Genomic DNA, 18,942 nt, shown 5'->3' on the forward strand with positions numbered 1-18,942 from the left:
CAAGAGTAATAGTTTCAAAATCTCATCATTACCCACAGAAGCAAGAAAGATAAATAATGGGATACATAAAATGTTCTACCAATTAATACAAACATAAAACGTTACTTTAAAAAACACACGATGTTTTCATTTGGTTGCAGAGTTCTAAACTAACTCAAGAAAAAAAACTCTTAAAAAGATTATTTAATTACCCCTTTTGTGTCTAAAACGCATTAGCCTCTGCCCATTATGGCACACGTGATTTGTAATGTCTCTTGGGACATCACCACCCAGGTGAACAATTATGGACAGAAGGCACACTAACTCCGTTTAAAAGCCTCTAAATAATTTGCCAAAAGTAATCTCCTTTAAATATGTAACATATTGCAAAGAAACACTTCCGCATTTCAGTCTACTTCATTGAGCCAGCAACATACGAACATTTTTATTACTTTGGTCTTAGTTTTTAAGAGGATGTCAGCAGGAAGGACGTCTCACTGAAAGAAAGAAATGAAGGAACCATTGACAAGCCTTTTGAACGCCAATCTCATTTGAAATTACCGTTAATCCTAACCATTTATTCATTGCAATATTAGCCTTAAAACGGTGTCGCTGCAGAAATAAAAGGGTGATGGGATGTATACCGTTCAGGGCAAACCAATGTCTGTGGTATTAATCCATGTCGTTACATTATTCAAACAGCTGCGTTCTTTCATTACTCCATCAATGGTTTAATAGAAACGTAATACAGGATTATGGTAACTGACACGAATGATCGGACACGAATGACAAAGCATTTGGACATAAATGTATGTACAATTATAAGATTTTATGGATCAATTAGTCGGGCGTATAAATGCAAAGTCAGGTAATAAAAAAGGTATTTAATGGCTCTCGAAAATTGAAAGTTAAGATGTGTGTTAGTTTGAGTTTCCTGAAGTACCTTGTTCTGTTTAAACATCTAACGTTATTTAAGATGAATATTATAATTTAAAGCACCTGAAAATGTATTATGATTTAATAGTTAATACATTTTAACACAGATATTTATTAGTCGAAACTCAGTGCCTTAAAGTTGAGACATTTGCGACTGTGTTGTTAACGGTTGAAAACGTTCTATCACTCTGCTGGTTTACAATAGGTAAAATACTTTAGTTTGTGCTTTTGAAACATATAAAAACATGCTGTGAAAACTCGGGACTATTACAAGCAATTGAAACTTATCGACATGAACACGGTGTTCGAATTATAAAAGCATTCTTACCCTTAATGAGGGGCGGTGACCTCCATGGTTTCAGGTTTACGAATTAAGCGATTCAAGTGCTAAATTTGAACTTAGATCATTTTTCAATATATGACAAAGATCATCTAAAGAACAAACTGAATATCGTCGGTTATCTATGACTCACAATAAAATTATCTCAACATAAATATAGGTTTATCCCGGCTCGTTTACATCTGACTATAGCTAATTTGCCGATTAATGAAATGATACGAACAGAACAAGAAATACGCATGTACGTATCTTTCGCATATCAAGGTTTTCCCAACCGGGTAAAACCTATCCGGGCTACTTATTTGATAAAAATCCGTATATAAGAACCATTTTGTTACAGGTGTTTATATTTTAAATTTAGTATTTTAATGTCTGACAACTTAGTTGTATTTGCATGGTGACCTAGATTCATTAGAATAAGAGTAAGAATTTCCCCTTTGATACTTTTGCATGTGTTTGTAAAAAAAACAATGCAAACCACAGGGACATAACAATTCTTGACAAACATATCTAGTTTTTTTTATATATAGTATGTATGCACTGTGCTGCTTGTGGAGTTTCTTGTTTTTGATTTTATTTTCTGTCTTTGACGTTTACCCAGTGCCATTAAACTTAAGACATAAACGTACAATTACCATATACATAGTTACAAACAACTCAAACTAAAGACAGTTTTCCATTGGGCCATAAACAAAAGGTTCATTCCGAATGTGCACATTCTATCGTTAAGGGAAGTATGTGACCAAAACGACTCATTCCCCATACCGAGAACTAAGGATTGCATAGACAAATTGGGGGAAGCGAAATACGTGGCAAAAAAGATCTTTTCAGTGGATTCTAGCAAACTTCCCTTACAAACCGAGCAAAGGACACATCGGCCTTTGTAAAAGCTGATGGCTTCAAACAGTACAAGATTATGCGATAAAGATTTCTCCAGCAACATTTCAGCGGCTTGCAAATATGGTGACTTCTGATATTGGCGATTGTAACACATACATGTGTACATCGATGACAACACAATATTGACTCCAACACATGGAATGACCATTTTCATAAAATAGGGCTTCTTCGATCGATTCACTGAAGCCAAGTTGAACATTAATCTTGCAAAAAGTGAATTTTGTCATGCTATTATTACGCTCTAGGCCATGCTGTGGAACAGAATCAAGTAAATCATTATGGTGCAATGGTCAAATGTCTCTGGTTTTCCCGTGCCTCCATGTTATGTCACAACTAAACTGTTATTCCAGAACTTTTGACAAATTTGCTTTATAAATTTAAAGTCTTTTTGAAATACAAATCTCAAAATGATGAAAGCCATACTCTGGAGTACACTAGTGTTCTTTACACCAGATTTTGCTTTTTAACATTTTGATTCTCGATTGACAAATTAATTTGACCCTTTTGCATTCACCAACTGTCTTCAGTAGCCCCTCTTTCTAACACAAATTGAAAAATAAAAATAAAAGGTTGCGGAGGTGCAGTTTGTTCTTGCAGATTTTTTTTTTCTTGTCGAGGGGTGAAGTGTTGTTATACGTATTTTAAATTCAGTACTATGGTTTAATAACTTCGTTTTATCTGCATGGTGATCTAGATTGATAAAAATCAACTATGTTTCCCCCTTTGATAACTTAGCATGTATTTGACGAAACTTCTTTTGAATGTTTAAAATTTGTCTACCTTTTTACGGGTTTAGAAGTTTTGGAATTAAAAATTCGTATAGAATTTGAGTTTTTTTATGTAGAATGTACTGGAACATTTTTGTTTTGATTTTACATCTCTGATCTTGGGTCTTTGTGAAGTTAAGTTTAAACTTTCGATTACTATACTTGTTTTTTTTAGTTGTTCGTATAAATTTTCTTTAAAAAGTAAGCAAGTCTTTATACGAAAATTATATTTGTAAAAACATTGGTTTGGTTAAATTAATATGTGGGGATTACATTTTTCACTTTTTGTAAGAAAGAATAGTTGGATTTAAATCGTGCACATGTATTGTATTCAATATAACAAGTGGATTCATTTCCGTGGGGGGTTCATAAACACCAAGATCAGTGAACATATTTTATGAATATTTTAACTATATTATATAAGTATTTAAATTGTCTCACCACGTATATAAACTAACAGTTATCTGAACGTCTTTATGATGCACAGATTCCGATGTTGATTCTAGTGATAATAATTCACCAAGAGACACACACTATTAATGATGAAATTCGACAAGCTATCTGCAAGCACTTAAAGAAGTAAGAGAATAAAAAATATGAGTTTAAATTGCATCATTTTTTGAGTTGCAGATATGAGTTGCAAAATTTTATTATAGTTGGCCCTTAATACAATTGATAAGTTTGCCTATAAGTACATTGGTATTCGTCTGACTTTTATAACACACGAGGTAAAACGAATAAACAAGAGCACAACAATTTCAACATTATGTTTACAATAGGTGTTTGGATAACCAATTTCAACATTTAATTATAATGTTACAAAGTGTATTGGTACTCTGAATCATACTTCAATAAGGAAAGTATTTATTAAAGGTGCTCGGCTTTTACCCATTAGGTCATTCCGCACCCGATGCACATTATAATCGCTACAAAAAGGAAACAATTCCACACAGAAAACAATTTCGAGGGTGTTTCATATCAATTAATTACAATTCTCAAAATCGAAGCCACAGACGAGGAGAGACGTTTGCTATGTAATCAGATTGCTTGTCTGTGTTTTCCCTTTTGTATACAAAAATGTGAAAAGAACACAATGGAAATCTATATTTCGATTGTCAATGGCATTAAGAACGAGCTCAGTAAATGATAAATAAATGAACATAGGAGGGCTGCCGTTCCAGTTTTGCAAGGTACATCCGTAAATTATGTTGTGCAATTTCTACGTATTTATACCATGGATGCCTTTTTTTCATTAGTAATTAAATTGCGGTATAGAGCATTTGCAAGGTATTGTAGTTTGTGCTTAACGTAGTTCACTTTAATGACATGAAAGACTATGCATTCTAGATAGTTTGTAATAAAACTCATTTTTCCGCCGACGCTACCATTGAATGGTCAGAGAACTTTGCCACGCATGCAAACCACGTGCCGTTCTCAAAGTGCGCACTGTATGATTTCTCTTCAACATTTTCGCTTGATATACCAGTTCAGCTGATGGTTTAAGCAAATATAGTATTAATGTTAAATCTCGTTTACCGTGGCACTTATGTTATATAGAAGTAGCCATATGAAGCTTGGAAAGTATATAAACTTATATAGATATGAGCATTATTTGTCCTTTATGAACGGTTTATGTCTGCAGACAATGACGGGAAATGAGGCGTGGTGGAGGCAATAATCACTGACGCTTCCCATGAAGGTCCGCCGCATTAATCCCATTCCACGAGTTCCCAGTATCAACATGGTGGCGCCCTCTTCCCTGGCACACTCTAAAATCGCCTCACCGGGCTTTCCACACTGTTGTTTCACGTGGCCATGTAACTGTGTAAAGAGTAGTACAAATACTCGTCGTTAAAAGTTTTAAGAGAAATGAATGCTCAAATTGTTTCCAATGTATTGTTCTACATTCATATATAGCAAAGCAGTAAAAAACCATAGCATGTTACAACGGGCTAGATTATGTTCCTATATCAGTATTATAGTAAACCATCTTTAAAAATACCTGCTTTTGTTGCATTTTAAACGAGTATTTGTCGACGAGTTCGCTTGTCCGTTCTTCGATATCTTTTATCATTTCAGCAACGATGTTTGGATCAGTCAATAGAGAAGCTGAAACAAAAAGAAGTAAAGATCTAAAGAATCGGTTTACAAGTTCCTGGATCCTGGCAATGTATTTAAGTTAGTACCATACGTCAAAAGCAAAATAGGCAAACATTCAAATCAATTAACGTAGGAAATGAGGTTGTGAAGTAGCTTCAAACGAGGAAGGCTTCTTGATTTCGATAAACATGCAATTCACAGAACACAAGCTGTTAAAACATCCATTTGTTTGAATGCCTGTCTATTGTAATGGATTGGTCTTTTTAGTCTGGAAACCTAAAACTGTCTGGCCTCTCGCGGATTGGATGTATACAATTGTCAGGCAATGTACCGTCATTTACGTAGTTTTAAGCCTTCACAAATATTCCGAATTTTACTAAATTAGGATGCTAATAGAGGCAAATATACGTTATTGGATAAACACATCTCCAGAGAGATACGCTCCCGCTACATACGTTCTCTATTATCAGTTAATTGCAAATGACAATCACTTCCGATTATGCATAGATCTAATGTTCTGAATTTGTTAATACAAGAAATTCTGGATGAAAGTATGCATAGTCTTGCTACTTAGCTTGAGATGATTGTGATTTACGTCGACAAGCTACTACTAATTTTGCATGCAACGAAATAATTTATCTTTATTGTTATTTAAATATAGTCTTATATGTGTAGGTTGATGCCCTTAAAGATATACAAATAAATGATTACGTATTAAACGTATACAACGTTCATAATCCCCACCCGACCTGAAATGCGCTTAAACGTTAAGACTGGCAGTTTAACAACAACATATTACACGTCATTATACATTATTTCTGCAGAAAACACCTTTTTTCTTAGTCAGAAAGGACATTATTGTTTAACATCTTAATTACCGAAAAGAACTTGCACGCTCCTCCTTTCTTTATCATGAATATTTTAGGCATTACTTTTTGTTACATAATGGTCGAATAAACGTTTAATTCTGACAAAAGGTACCACGCCTTATGTTTTGCTAATCTAAAAAAACATTAATGCGAAAGGAACGACAATATTTATGCGAAAAGCTACAGAAACAAGCTCAGTAGCAAAAAGTTTACACATAAGCCCGGCCCAACGGCACCGGGCAAACGCCAAAGGCATATAACACAAAATCACAAACAAGAAACATGGAAGAACAGCACAAAACTCAACAAGCAGCACAGTGCATACATACTATATATAAAAAACTAGGTATGTTTATCAAGGATTGTTAGGTACCGCCCCGGAACGGTCAGTAAAAATGATTAGTATTCACAACGGTGTAAAGAAGAAAATAGAAATCCGCTTTCAGGATAAAGAGATTTTTTTATGTTTTTTAAATTCGTAAACTCTAATTCATTCAATTATCCGCGTTCTTCCGCTACGATAACATTTCCAGAAGAAAAGTATATAACACAATTAGACGAACGATATTGTAACGACTTAAATTTGCATAACCTTTATGTTGGTGGTACAATCAATAATTATGATTAAAATTGCTTTTACTATTATGGAAATAAATCGACGAATATTTTGAATAATACTGCAACGCCATTGGTCCAAAAACTAATTTCAACCATTTATCTTTTGGTTGTCCTTCCAATGTTGTAATATAACTTGACTTAAACTATTATTTTTATAAATAATGTTAGTTGTCGGGTTTCTAATTAGTGTTTTTTTTTCTGTTTTTGCCTAGGCCCTGGTTAAGGTTACCTCTGCCCCGAGTCTAGTTAAGGCTTTTAGTATTTGCACCTCACGTTGCCCGCGTGCAGTGAATGCGCTGCGAAGAAACAGGGAAACAAAACGAAACAGTAAGCTCACGTGAGCTACCGTTAGCATTAAACGAACACATAAACATGACTATAAACATGAACCAGTGGTGTTGAGCAATGACATGGACATGTTTCACGGGATCGTCGTTAAATGTCCCTCTAGAACATGATTAATTGGTTAGTAGTAGGGTTTGGGGAGGGGGGGGGGGGTAACTGCTGGTTTGAATGCAACTACTTTTTGAAGTTTGTCTCTTTTCTTTTTTTATTCACTTATCAACAAAACAATATCAATACAGAACTAACTATAGTAATCATATACTAGATATACATGTTGTAGAGTTTATAATGTAACAATCAACAACAAAGTTATGTTCGATATTGTATTGTAATGTTTTTTTGTTAAAAGAAAGAGGGTGTGCGAAAAAAATTAATAAAAAAAATATAAAAAGAAAAATACTAAGACAAAGAGACAAACTGGTATTCCAAATTTGATGTTTTACGACGATAAAAATGCCCATTTATTTATATGGACATTAAGTTTGTTTTTCATGACAGCTATTTCACGTTCAATTTGAATGCGTATGTGCAAATAATTTTCAAAATGAGAAAAGTTTGGAATCACTTGTCGGTATTTTGAACAAAATATGTAATATTTCATGAGTAGAATAATGAAGTTAATACTGCTATATTTACTAATTACATTTATTCTAAATAGGACGTTAACCAGGTTGAGTTCAATAAATATACCTCGTGTTTGGAGATAGGTCTTTAAGTTATTCCATAGGTCTTGTATGATATGGCACTCCCAGAATAAGTGATTAATAGTTTCTATATTGCTAGAACACATGTCGCATAAGCTAGTGTTAGATAATTTGCATTTGAGTAAATATTCGTTTGTAGGTATGATTCTGTTTATTAGCTTAAATTGAAAAGCTTGTATACATGTATCAATTGTTGCAATGTATGGCATTGTGTAAATTTCTTTCCAGACTAAAACCTTATTTACAGAGCTTTCCCACTTCTGTTTGTGCTTAAGTTCTAATAAGTTATTTTTGGTATGTGTATTATACAGGAATTTAGATATTTTCTTTCTGGATTTTATTTTTTCAAGGATGGATGTATATGCAGCTGGAATCGTGATATCTGAACACTGAAGATTTGATTTCATATAGTGTGGTATACTGTGGATTAGTTGCTGATAAATTAAATAATCACCATTAGGAATTTGGTATAAGAATTGCATATTATCAAATGAGTAGTTTTCTTTTCCCTGAAGTCAAATATGTGTTCTAGGTACAATATTCCCTTCTTATGCCATTCTTTATAATATATAGTCTTATTATTGCATTTAATTTCTGAGTTGTTCCATATGATGAATTTTCTGATATCAACTTGTTCTTGTTTTAGTTTAAGAATGTTCCAAGATTTAAGGATGTCATGAATAAATTCGTTATGACCACATATACCCTTTATATCGTTTTCATCCAGACTACATTCAAATATAATGTTCCCTCCGTTTTTATCTAATATATAAGAAGAAAAAAAAGTTTTCCATTTACCATGATTATTTTCATCGATAAATCGTTTTATCCAGCTTGTTTTTATGGCATGTAGAAATATTTTTAAATTTGGAAGGTTCAATCCACCATTTTCTCGGGTATGATATAATTGTTCTCGCTTTATTTTATCCGGTTTGTTATCCCATAAGAAGGCAAAAATACATTTTATTATTTCTTCTATTAGTTGACCTGGAGGATTTGGTAGCACAGTAAATAGAAACACTAATTTTGGAAGTGCGAACGTTTTAATTACAGAGACCTTTCCTAGCAAGGTTAATTTTCTGTGTTGCCACTGTGTTGAAGTTTGTTTCTTTCGCAATCTTAATTATTTAAAACAAAATCACAACCAGATGTTGTTTGTATCTGTACTGTATGGTATTCCATCATAATGAAGTAATAGCAAATGAATAATTTATTCCACAACAATCCGCATGGTCATTCAAATTAAAAAGTGCTACCGGCTATCATAACATTTTTTTGAATAATAAAACGTGAGATTCCTTACCTGGCCCGACTGTCCATATGCACCAAAGAAAAGAAATATACTCAGATAAATAGTATGTAAAGGTATGGCGAACATACGTTTTTGTAATAAAATATGAAAACGACGGAAACAGCTTAATATTTAACCTAGCGTCGTCACATTCAATTTACTACGTCGACTACGAACAAGATATGTTTATAATATAATAGTACTCACAAGCAGACAGTATGTTGCTATATTCAGGCACGTGCACAAGAACGATGTGATCACCATGGCGATGGACATTGTCTACGTAAACTGTAAAAAAATCGTACATGCTTATATTTTGTGTATATAATTTTATGTTACATAACCCCATAATGTGTCTATAATTGGAGACATTCACATGTTTGAAATACAGGCATTAAAGCTGCACTATCAGAGATTGAACGTTTCGACAACTTTTTTATTTTTTGTCTTAGAAAAAGTCAATTTTTGCGACAATCCATGGAAACCAGTTATATATGACGGCTGACAAAAACTTAGATCGCAGATTTTTATATTTAAGTTCAAAAATGTATGTTTTATGCATATTTCCTAAACCGTTAGTTACAGTTTAAGCCATAAAACATTAATTTTCGAACGGAAATATGAAAATCTACGATCTGTTTTTGTCAGCAATCTTATATCATTCGTTTGCAGATATTCACGCAACAATTTGCACCTTCCATGACAAAAAAAAACTTGTAAAAATGGTATATATGTGAGAGTGCAGCTTTAAATGTGCACAAAACAGGTTGACGCAAAAATTTATTATTTGTTTTCATTTTAATGCATACTTATGTTTAACACATTTGTTTTTAATGATATAAATAACACAAAACATATGATTGGTTTACGGATGAAAACAGCTTTTAAAATTGGTTCATTTATTTAATAGCTACGTGGTCAAAAACCAACTCAGGTAAACAAGAGCAAAGATGTCGCTAATATTTATTCATTTTTACACAAATCAAATGCTTTTTTTTATTTTGTTTTGATTATTAAAGTCAAATGAGTAAAACATGAAAATGCATTATAATAAAAAAAAACATTTTACACTGTTTGTTAACGAGTTTATCGGTATGGCAATAGAAATGAAACATAAACTATATGCTTTGGAAATTATTAAAATTATTATTATTAAAAAATAAGAATTATTAAAACAAGAGAACAACTATTTCAATTTTCAATAAAACTAATAAAAAGTGTTAAAACTCACAGTCAAATGCAAACTCCGAATGTATACTGTCATCTATAGCAATGACAATCGTTCGCTTGCTTTCCATTTCTGAAATCAGCCCTGTTGCAGATAAATTTTCCTTTGATACACACGAAATATGGTGCAATAAGATTCTTGTGAAATACAACAATGCTTACAAGGTGTTAAATTGTTTCGAAGACAAGCTATTTTACGAAACCAAAAAAATGCATTAAACATTCACTGCATTTTGAAAGAAATCAAGTTGACTTTCCAAGCGGCTACTTGTTAATCCAACGCTTCCAGCGAAACTGACGTTTTCATATGTTGTTTCTGACAGATATCGCAGAAATTCATTCACCGATTCCATGTAAATACTTCACCGAGAACAATTTCCATGAAGCGTCTGGCATGTTAAAGATTGGCCACTGAACCTTTCACGACATTCAAAAACGTACAGAATGAGGCTAACGATCAATTAATATATCCTGTATGATGAATATAAACCACGTGCTATTCACATCGTTTATTTTGCTTTATTACTTTTCAATACTACCAACAAACTTTATCACCTACATCATTTTGTGCCATAAAATCAAGTTTCATGTTCACACATGTTCTTAATTATATCAGAAGCTGTTCAATAAGACATATTATTTCCAATGGTATGCTCACTCACGATCTTACTAAATTATTTTTCTTTTGAAAACATTGTCTATATCATATCAGGCTATGCTATTGACGAACGTCCAAGAAAATGAGTTTCTTGATTAGGAAAGAACATATCTATTGACCAGACTTCACACGTTATCCTGCTTGTATCACGCGATGGTATCTAAAAGTTGGGAATCCGGATCGAAATGCAAAGTTGCGTTATTCTGATTTATATAAGCTTGAATACAAACTTTCAGAAACACTGACTTAAAAAATGACTACCCTGTAGGCCATTTTGCTATATTTGTACATTGAATACTGTTTTATAGACCTTTTCCCTTCATTCACTCGTGGGTAATTTCACTGTGTATTTTCTTCCAGACAAATATAAATGATGTGAAAGAAATAAAATATTCATCATAAAAGTAATGCGTTATGATATTACAGAGATTGCAAAATTCCACTAGTGCATTCACAAATACAAATCCCCGTTAAGTTTGAAAATCGTTTGCGAATTGTAGTTAAAGTTTCACTGATACCAGCATAATCACTTTCCATCGTGCTAAAAGTTGTACGAGTCGTAAACACATCCCTGGATGATGTATTGCACTAAGAGTAGTATTCAAGCAAACACTACAACGTTGTGTGAAGGTTGTGTCGTATTCATGGTTATTGTATAACTTTATTACACAGTTGTGACAACGTAAAAGTGCCTTAATATATTTGTAATTATTTTCCACTAATTATTATTTAAATTACAAATAATGGAATCAATAATTCAAGAAAGGCTTCTTATTATGATTTGCAAGTATTAAAATGATGATGGATTTTTTAAGAAAGTACGCTCGAGTAAAGTATAGATTTAATAGACGTATGGATTTAGAGCATTAAATGGAAAACATATGTATTCGTTGAAAAAAAGAAAACTGTTAGTGACTTAAATCAATTTCAGAGCTGGCTGTCATATGACGATGAGATTAGGGAAACCGACCGGATATCCCCCGAAAGAGCTCAATATGTACTAAACCAGGGGTAATATAATAATAATAATAAGAAGAAGAAGAACTAAAATAATAGTCCACTTTGATACATGTATACATCAATTGTAAGAAATTAAAAGTTAAACTTGAAACGACATTACACACGTTACAATGTACCGCTTACTAGTACTATTGATTTCATGATTTAAAGGTTCCCGCTGAGCGTCAAAAAAGAAGTCCAAAAATGTTTTGGAGCCCTCTACTCTAAAGGGAATGCTACCACATATCAAAAGAAACCTTCTTGAGCAAGGTAACGAAAACAACGCCTTCAAAATTGTGGAGTTAAACAGTGGTCGTTCTGTGGGGAAGGGCAGTGGACCTCAACGAAAAAGGGCAAAGTAACAAGACTAACAGAGCTGGTCGAAAGACGAAATCAACATCCTCTATCAGAAGATGCTTTTAGGGGCAGGTAATTGTCTTCCTCCAGTTGCCTTTCAATTCAAACCAGATGTTAAATGTCAAACTTTGTTTTCTTCGCTATGGCATCAGTGAAAGCAAAACCTGTTTAAGTTATGTTAATGATAATCCCCGTGCGCCTGTGCGAACCATACAATTGTTGAAAATGTCAATTCGACGTGTTATCAATTACGTCAGTTGTTTATATTGATTCATTAATGTTCTTATCTTACCAATTTTAGCATCTGCAGTCATTTAGAAACATGTGATGGCTAAATACAACAATGCATCTTGGATTACTAGGGCACCAGGGGCACAACCACATGTTTTGGGGCGACTCGGACGTTGGGTAAACATCAGACGGAAGAACATTTCTGCTTACACAGAAAGGGCCACAAAAACAAGAATATGTTATTGCATATATATTGGCACCGACCAAAGCCCATTCAGGCCCAAACTATTTCAACAACCAGGTGTGGAAATTTGTATGTACTAAATAATAATAAAAGTTATCTAAAAATATATATTGAAGGAAGTATTATCAAAACCAGTGAACATACAAAAAAGATATTAAAACCCCCAATGACTTGGATGAATTAATAAAGAGTAAATAATTAACAAAAAAACCCATCCATTCTCAATAATATGTTACTTTTATGGTGTATGTCTTATTTTTAAAGATGATTCGAATTGCCAAGTGCATTTGTTCCAAGAATATTAGAAAAAGACCACTTAGCTGCCTAGAGCAGACTTCAGTGATCTACTTAGTCAAAAAAAAGTATGAACAAATCCGAAAGACATTGGTTTATCACAGCCATTATTGACAGACGCACGATTGGAACAAAGGTATAAAGAATAAGTCAGACAGGCAAGGCATGTAAAATATTCTGGAAGAATAGCTGTTGTTCTAAACCTCCTTAACTCTGGTTTTCACCCAGGTATAGTACTGTCAGTACTAAGCGACAAATGTGTATGTCAACTAAAGTACACAAAGAGCTTCATGTGGCACTGGTACTCAAAATGAAACGAGTGCTGCAGAAATGTTTTGCTTCCCAAGGACAAACAACCTTAGAACAACCTTATCATTTTGAGGACATACCGCAGTCAAAGGATGTTGACAATGAAGCCAATGTGATAGATCTGTCTGTCAGCCAGAGTCCTGGAGGAACAATGCGGCTTAACCAGATGATGTCTGTTTCAAAGCAATTTATTGCAACACTGTAAATTCAATGGCCTTTGTTTAATTCATACTGAAACCATAAATCAGCCCTTAACTGATGAAATATTGAGAAAGTGTTTTGGGAACTAGTTTGATGTTGGTGTACAAATTATTATTTATTTGCAAAAGATTTTAATGTAAATAGCCTTTCACCACTGAGCGCCATGTGTATTGTATTTGTTATTTTCGAACATGTACAACATATTATTATTACTCATGAAACATTGCATTGTATTGTTTCTCTAATACAAGTCACATGTATTTAATAAAGTGATTGTTTCAGATATAAAACAATTGAATTCCTGTCGAAAAAGTCCATTCAAGCTAAGAAAAAAAGGTGAAGACACAAAGCTAGGGGCCAAATCATAATTTGCTTTTAAACAAGTTATGCCAAATAATCATTTAGCATTTATATTACAATAATATTGAAATTATAACATCAATGATCCGATGACAGTGTCCGAAATAAACTATACTTCAACAACCAACCTGAAATATCATGTTCCTTTAGACAAATTAAAAAAGAAAAAAATTGGTGAAACATTTTTGAACTATCCAAATTAAGTGTATATATTTCAAAAAGTTTCAATAAAGCGAATATCGGGTAGTAGTCAACATATTTCATTTTCATAGGTTAAACACATTTGTATTAAGATAGCACACCCCTAATGAAACCCTCCACTCGAAACTCCTTAATTTTAATACTTTAGTACAAGAGTTAAAATGAGACGGTAAAACATTTAATTTTTTTAGCATAAAGTTCCCAAAAGATTAAGGATAATAATTAATAAAGAATAGGTAATGAGTATTTCTAGATCATGTTATTTTTGCTTAAATCGATATACAACATTGCTATTTCAGGACAGTATGATTTTATTTGTTGGTGATGTGATCAATAATGTGTTAGTTCTGAAAGCAATTTTTTTTTGTTACTCTGATACCAAATTATTTCCAAAATGTTGAAAAATAAATGAAATAAAGAATTGTTCTTGTCTCTCAGGTGATGTCGTTTTAATCGACAATTCTGAAATAGCGGTAGGGTAATTCAAATCTAAATAAAATTGTTATTCGACGGTAAATTTCTTTTAAATTTTATTTTTGAATCCAGGAAATGATACACATTAAGTTCATGTCAAGCTGATCATAGTGAAATGGTGCCAATTAGGGGTGTGCTACCTTAAATGGACTAATTTGCCCTCGTGCTCATTATGCCCTTGACTACGTCTCGGGGTGTTATGAGTCATTATGGCCAATTATCACGCAACGGCTCAGCTACGCCGTGTATTAAAATCTATTTAACACTTGAAAGTAAGCAAGGCAATGTTATTCAATTTCAGATAAGGCCTAAAAAAATGTGTGGTTCGGGTCATTCGACCCTACCTGGAAAATATCGCCGACCCTACTTTTTTTTTTGTGGCGACTTGCGAAAAAAAAATCCAGAACGTCGGGAGTTTAAGCTCATAACACCCAAGATGAGTTTCGCAGATGTAGAATTAATGTTTTTGTTGGAGCCGGGATCTGTATCCGAGATTGACATGTCAACATCCGACAAGGGGCCATGTACCCGTTTATAGTAAGAATAGCTGTACGATATCCCTGTCGTACAATTTATCAAGAAATTCTCCGACTTTTCGCTCTTCAGAGTAAGGTATATACAATGGAACAAAATGTCTCTGGATAAAAGTATAAGTTTTCCCACACATAAGATTGAATGCCGGTCTAATTTTAATATAACCTACCCGACACTGCAGGACAAGGCATGGCCCTTTTCACTTGTCATGTTGTCAGATGCAATCATAAAAAATAGTTTAAATAAAATAGCAGCAGGGCAAACATACTACTAGTATTGAAAGGAAATATAAAATACTGGTAGTTCTGGCATAGGCTGGTGCCTGACAAAATGTGACTTTCTTTTAAACTGGAAACTGGGTCTGTTGCCATTTGTACAGTTTATAAATTATTCCTAACTAAAAACAAAGCAAACAAACCTGTACCAAACTAAAAAAAATCCAGACCTACCCTACCTAGTCTTGGGGACCATGTTACCCGAACCACACAATTTATTCTTTTAGGCCTAATTGAGTACTTTACAGTTTTAAACGTTTTGAAGCTGACTGGTCATTGATTTAGAAACGACAGGCTGAACATACTAGATCTACCTGTTTTGTTTACATTTTCACCGCATGTTTTGTTCTCCTGCATCAGATATTGTCACTATTTCGGATACAAAGTTGTTACTTTCATTTTGTTTTTCATAAGAAACATAAGTTTTTTTCTAACGTTGTTTAATGTTAAGTACACCAACGGAAAGTTCTTCACATATACTATGTTTTTGAAGAACTAGATCTCAGTTTTATACCGCATGCAATTTGGCTAATTGACTATATAATGTATAAGAAATTTACTCAGTGGTCTTTATAGCCTATACCAGCTGCTGCATCAATGATAGATAATTAGCACACCATGTATAACGCCAGATATATCAGCAATGTCTAAACTGCATGTACTTCATAAAGACTAATTATTTGAATATAGTAATAGTTTATGTTAAAGTGACACTCATATTCAAAATCAATACATAAACATTTATAAGAAACATCAATTTTGACTACTTACTAAAAAATGCATTAATAGAAAATATTAATTACTTATAACAATTTTGTAACCGAGTATTTAAAAGCAGAAAAAGCAAAAATATTAAATGATTGGTGAATGCTAAAAGATAAACTGTGCTCTACTATACTCATATTAGGTAGATATACCGTGCTTATGCTCATTTCGTTCAAATTAAACTCGATATCCTTCATAAGAACCATTGTTTTTGACATTTATTCATCCCTTTGGGAATATTAAAACAAAATTATTAATTGTGAAATTTTTTATATGTGAATAAGAGTGCATCTTTAAACATGTAGCAATGCAAGTTTGATAACTCTTTTGTGAAATTATGTTGAATAATTTTATATCCGTCTATTTTACATTTTTTTGATTTCATTTAAAAAAATGATAATGGAGGTGAGTTTCTCAGTGTCAGGCTCACATGATACAAGAAGTGTTTATCGTCATAAACTCCTGACTGTTCATAAGCGTAACGAAACATTATGGACATAGAGGATATTTGTTTATTTCAGTGTAAGATCGTATTTTATTTCACGAGTGTCATAGAAAAACATATTTTCACGAGTGGCGAAGCCACGAGTGAAAATGTAGTTTTTTTATGATCACGAGTGAAATTAAATACGATCTTACACTGAAATAAACAAATTTTCTGTTTCTTTTATGCTTATTTTCGGAGTTTTATTTGTTTTTTTATTTATTTCTGAATTACCCCCTTTTTTGAAAAGGGTGGGCTTTACGCCGCTACCCGTAGGGCGCCCCTCATGCATAATTATAGCTGTCAACTTTTTTACTTTCGGTTTGCTGAGAAATAGTTCTCTGCTATTCATTCTTATAGCTTAATATTCGCTCGTTTTTTATTGCAAAGCTTTATGAACAGTAAAAAATGAAGTATTATTAGTGCACAAATGTTCCAAAAAATAATGAAAACACTTTTTATTTTAACCAAATTACTGCCGCTATTTATAGGATGAAAATTTGGAAGGTCAAATGTGTTAGCAAAACAAATGTGGATACTCATTGGATTTTAACCATTCTTCTTAGTTTTAAGACTGCATATACGCGTGTTTTTATAGTAAGTTAATATACAGTCATCTTACTGTCAGAGACCAGTCTATATCGCTTTTAAATGTTTGTTTTCCAGAAGAGTAAATGCCACGCTAGTTTGTTGACACATTTTGAGATGTGGGTGGGGTAAAAAATATCGGATCTATCCGATAAATTGTTGTGTGAATTCTCCAGGAAGCCCATTTTACGTACTACAACGGTTAACAGTTCAAAATACATTTGATCGATGCTATAAAATTTATTTATGTTCGAACAGTTGTTTTTGTCTGTAATTTGTTTGGAATGAAAGCAAATGTTCGAACATTCAGCTTCAAAGATCAGTAAAATGTTTGATAAACGGGATAACCGGTAATAAACGGTAAGTTGTTAATTTCCAATTATATATTTATTTAAATTTATAAAATATTTCTTTATTTTTTTGACCTTTTTTGACATAATTTACTGAAGTCCAGTGTTCTGTTTTGACCAAGGCAAGTACATGTAACAACAAAAGATTTTAAAAGTAGTTCTGAAAATTGATATTTTCACTCCTTATTTTACAGTGAAAATATCAAATTGATATTTTCACTGTTGTTATTTCACTGTTAAAACCCCATATTTCATCGTAAAGCATGAAAGAAAATTCTTATATTTACATTAATACATCAATTACTGAAGTTTTTTTACAAACTACCCAGTGATATCACATGATTATTGGCTGCTGAGCATAAGATGTAGAAATGAAATAATCTCTTAACAATGATTACAGATGTTATTTCTCTTTAGTGAAACAAAGTTTTTCCAACGAAATGTTAGGGCGCTAAATAAGACAGGTTTCCGGATACATTTAAATCAGGAGTAAGATTCGTTATTGTAGAATGTTCTCACTCTTAGTAACCGAGTATGTCAAAATTGAGCGCTCTTAAAATCGGGCATTTGCATGAAGGCCACAATTTATGACTGCTATGGGACGTCTTACGTGTCATCAATTTATTTCAAAGGAAATGCAGTTTGAAGACAAAATAATTTGCTGTGTTCATTCAAATTTATCATCTAGGTGTATTTCGTAACAAGGTTGGCATGAAAACAACAAATTAGTTTGTAAGATGCACCAATCATACTAATCAAGAATCATAAACCACGATGTCGAGACAGACTACGCAAATGTAATTGGAAAAAAATCCTTGACTAAAAAGAAGTCGTCAGATATCTTATATTTATATATTTATATTATAAACAGGAATTCCATTCACCATAAAAGTGAACTGGCCGTAATCTAAATAGTCCCGGTAGAGAGGAAACAAAAAAAGCATACAATTTATTATTGGCAAATCGGCATTCACTGTAAACTTCGAGCCGGTGTCGAAAGGATTTAAGGTCATAGGTCGTGTAGTGCTAAATTCATTTTTTTATTGCAACTTTTGATATAACAACACCACACAAACAAACAAACAAACAAACAAAAACAACTCAGTAATGCAAACTACAAGAGCACGACTCCATGCAAATTACGTACAGTTTTACTGTTAAATGGACAGGACAAATCCAAACAGTCAACAAAATACGCACATAAAAACAATTACAATTATGTTGGTGCTTACTGTCCTGATAGCGTTATTTTATGCATTCCCTTCCACTGAAGGTAGATATTTTGTTTTAAGAATGGGTTATGTCAACCCGTCTGTAGGTCTGTCTCTCCGTCATATATTTTAATCAAATTGTGGTTTAGCGCTGATATTGATTCTTTTTTGTTCTTACTCTCGATATATTTGGTATCCATAGCAACTGACCCACCCTTACCCGAAACAAGCGTTTATATTGGTAAAATATTTTATACCACCTTCAGGTGTGTAAATATTCCTCCAAATGGCGTCACGTTAATAGCGTGTCTGGACGTGATTTCCTGAAAAC

At 33.0% G+C, this 18,942-nt stretch overlaps 1 protein-coding gene across 1 annotated transcript; it reads right to left on the minus strand.

Annotated features, from left to right (window-relative positions):
• Positions 1-3,667: 3,667 nt before the first annotated feature.
• Positions 3,668-10,341, minus strand: LOC128229646 (universal stress protein in QAH/OAS sulfhydrylase 3'region-like). Its single transcript, XM_052941417.1, has 4 exons — positions 10,081-10,341; positions 9,057-9,137; positions 4,925-5,031; positions 3,668-4,743 (listed from the first exon to the last, which is right to left on the minus strand). The coding sequence occupies exons 1-4, from the start codon at positions 10,145-10,147 to the stop codon at positions 4,531-4,533; spliced, it is 468 nt and encodes a 155-aa protein (XP_052797377.1). The 5' UTR covers positions 10,148-10,341; the 3' UTR covers positions 3,668-4,530.
• Positions 10,342-18,942: the final 8,601 nt, after the last annotated feature.

The sequence above is a fragment of the Mya arenaria genome, chromosome 4, assembly GCF_026914265.1.
Source record: "Mya arenaria isolate MELC-2E11 chromosome 4, ASM2691426v1".
NCBI lineage: Eukaryota > Metazoa > Mollusca > Bivalvia > Myida > Myidae > Mya > Mya arenaria.

Excerpts from the sequence above, each read along its gene's own strand:
- LOC128229646 (XM_052941417.1), bottom strand. The coding sequence starts at position 10,147 with ATGGAAAGCAAGCGAACGATTGTCATTGCTATAGATGACAGTATACAT. Across the intron at positions 9,138-10,080 it reads TTCGGAGTTTGCATTTGACT|TTTACGTAGACAATGTCCAT; the intron begins GTGAGTTTTAAC and ends ATTTTTTTACAG. Across the intron at positions 5,032-9,056 it reads TAGCAACATACTGTCTGCTT|CTTCTCTATTGACTGATCCA; the intron begins GTGAGTACTATT and ends TTTTTGTTTCAG.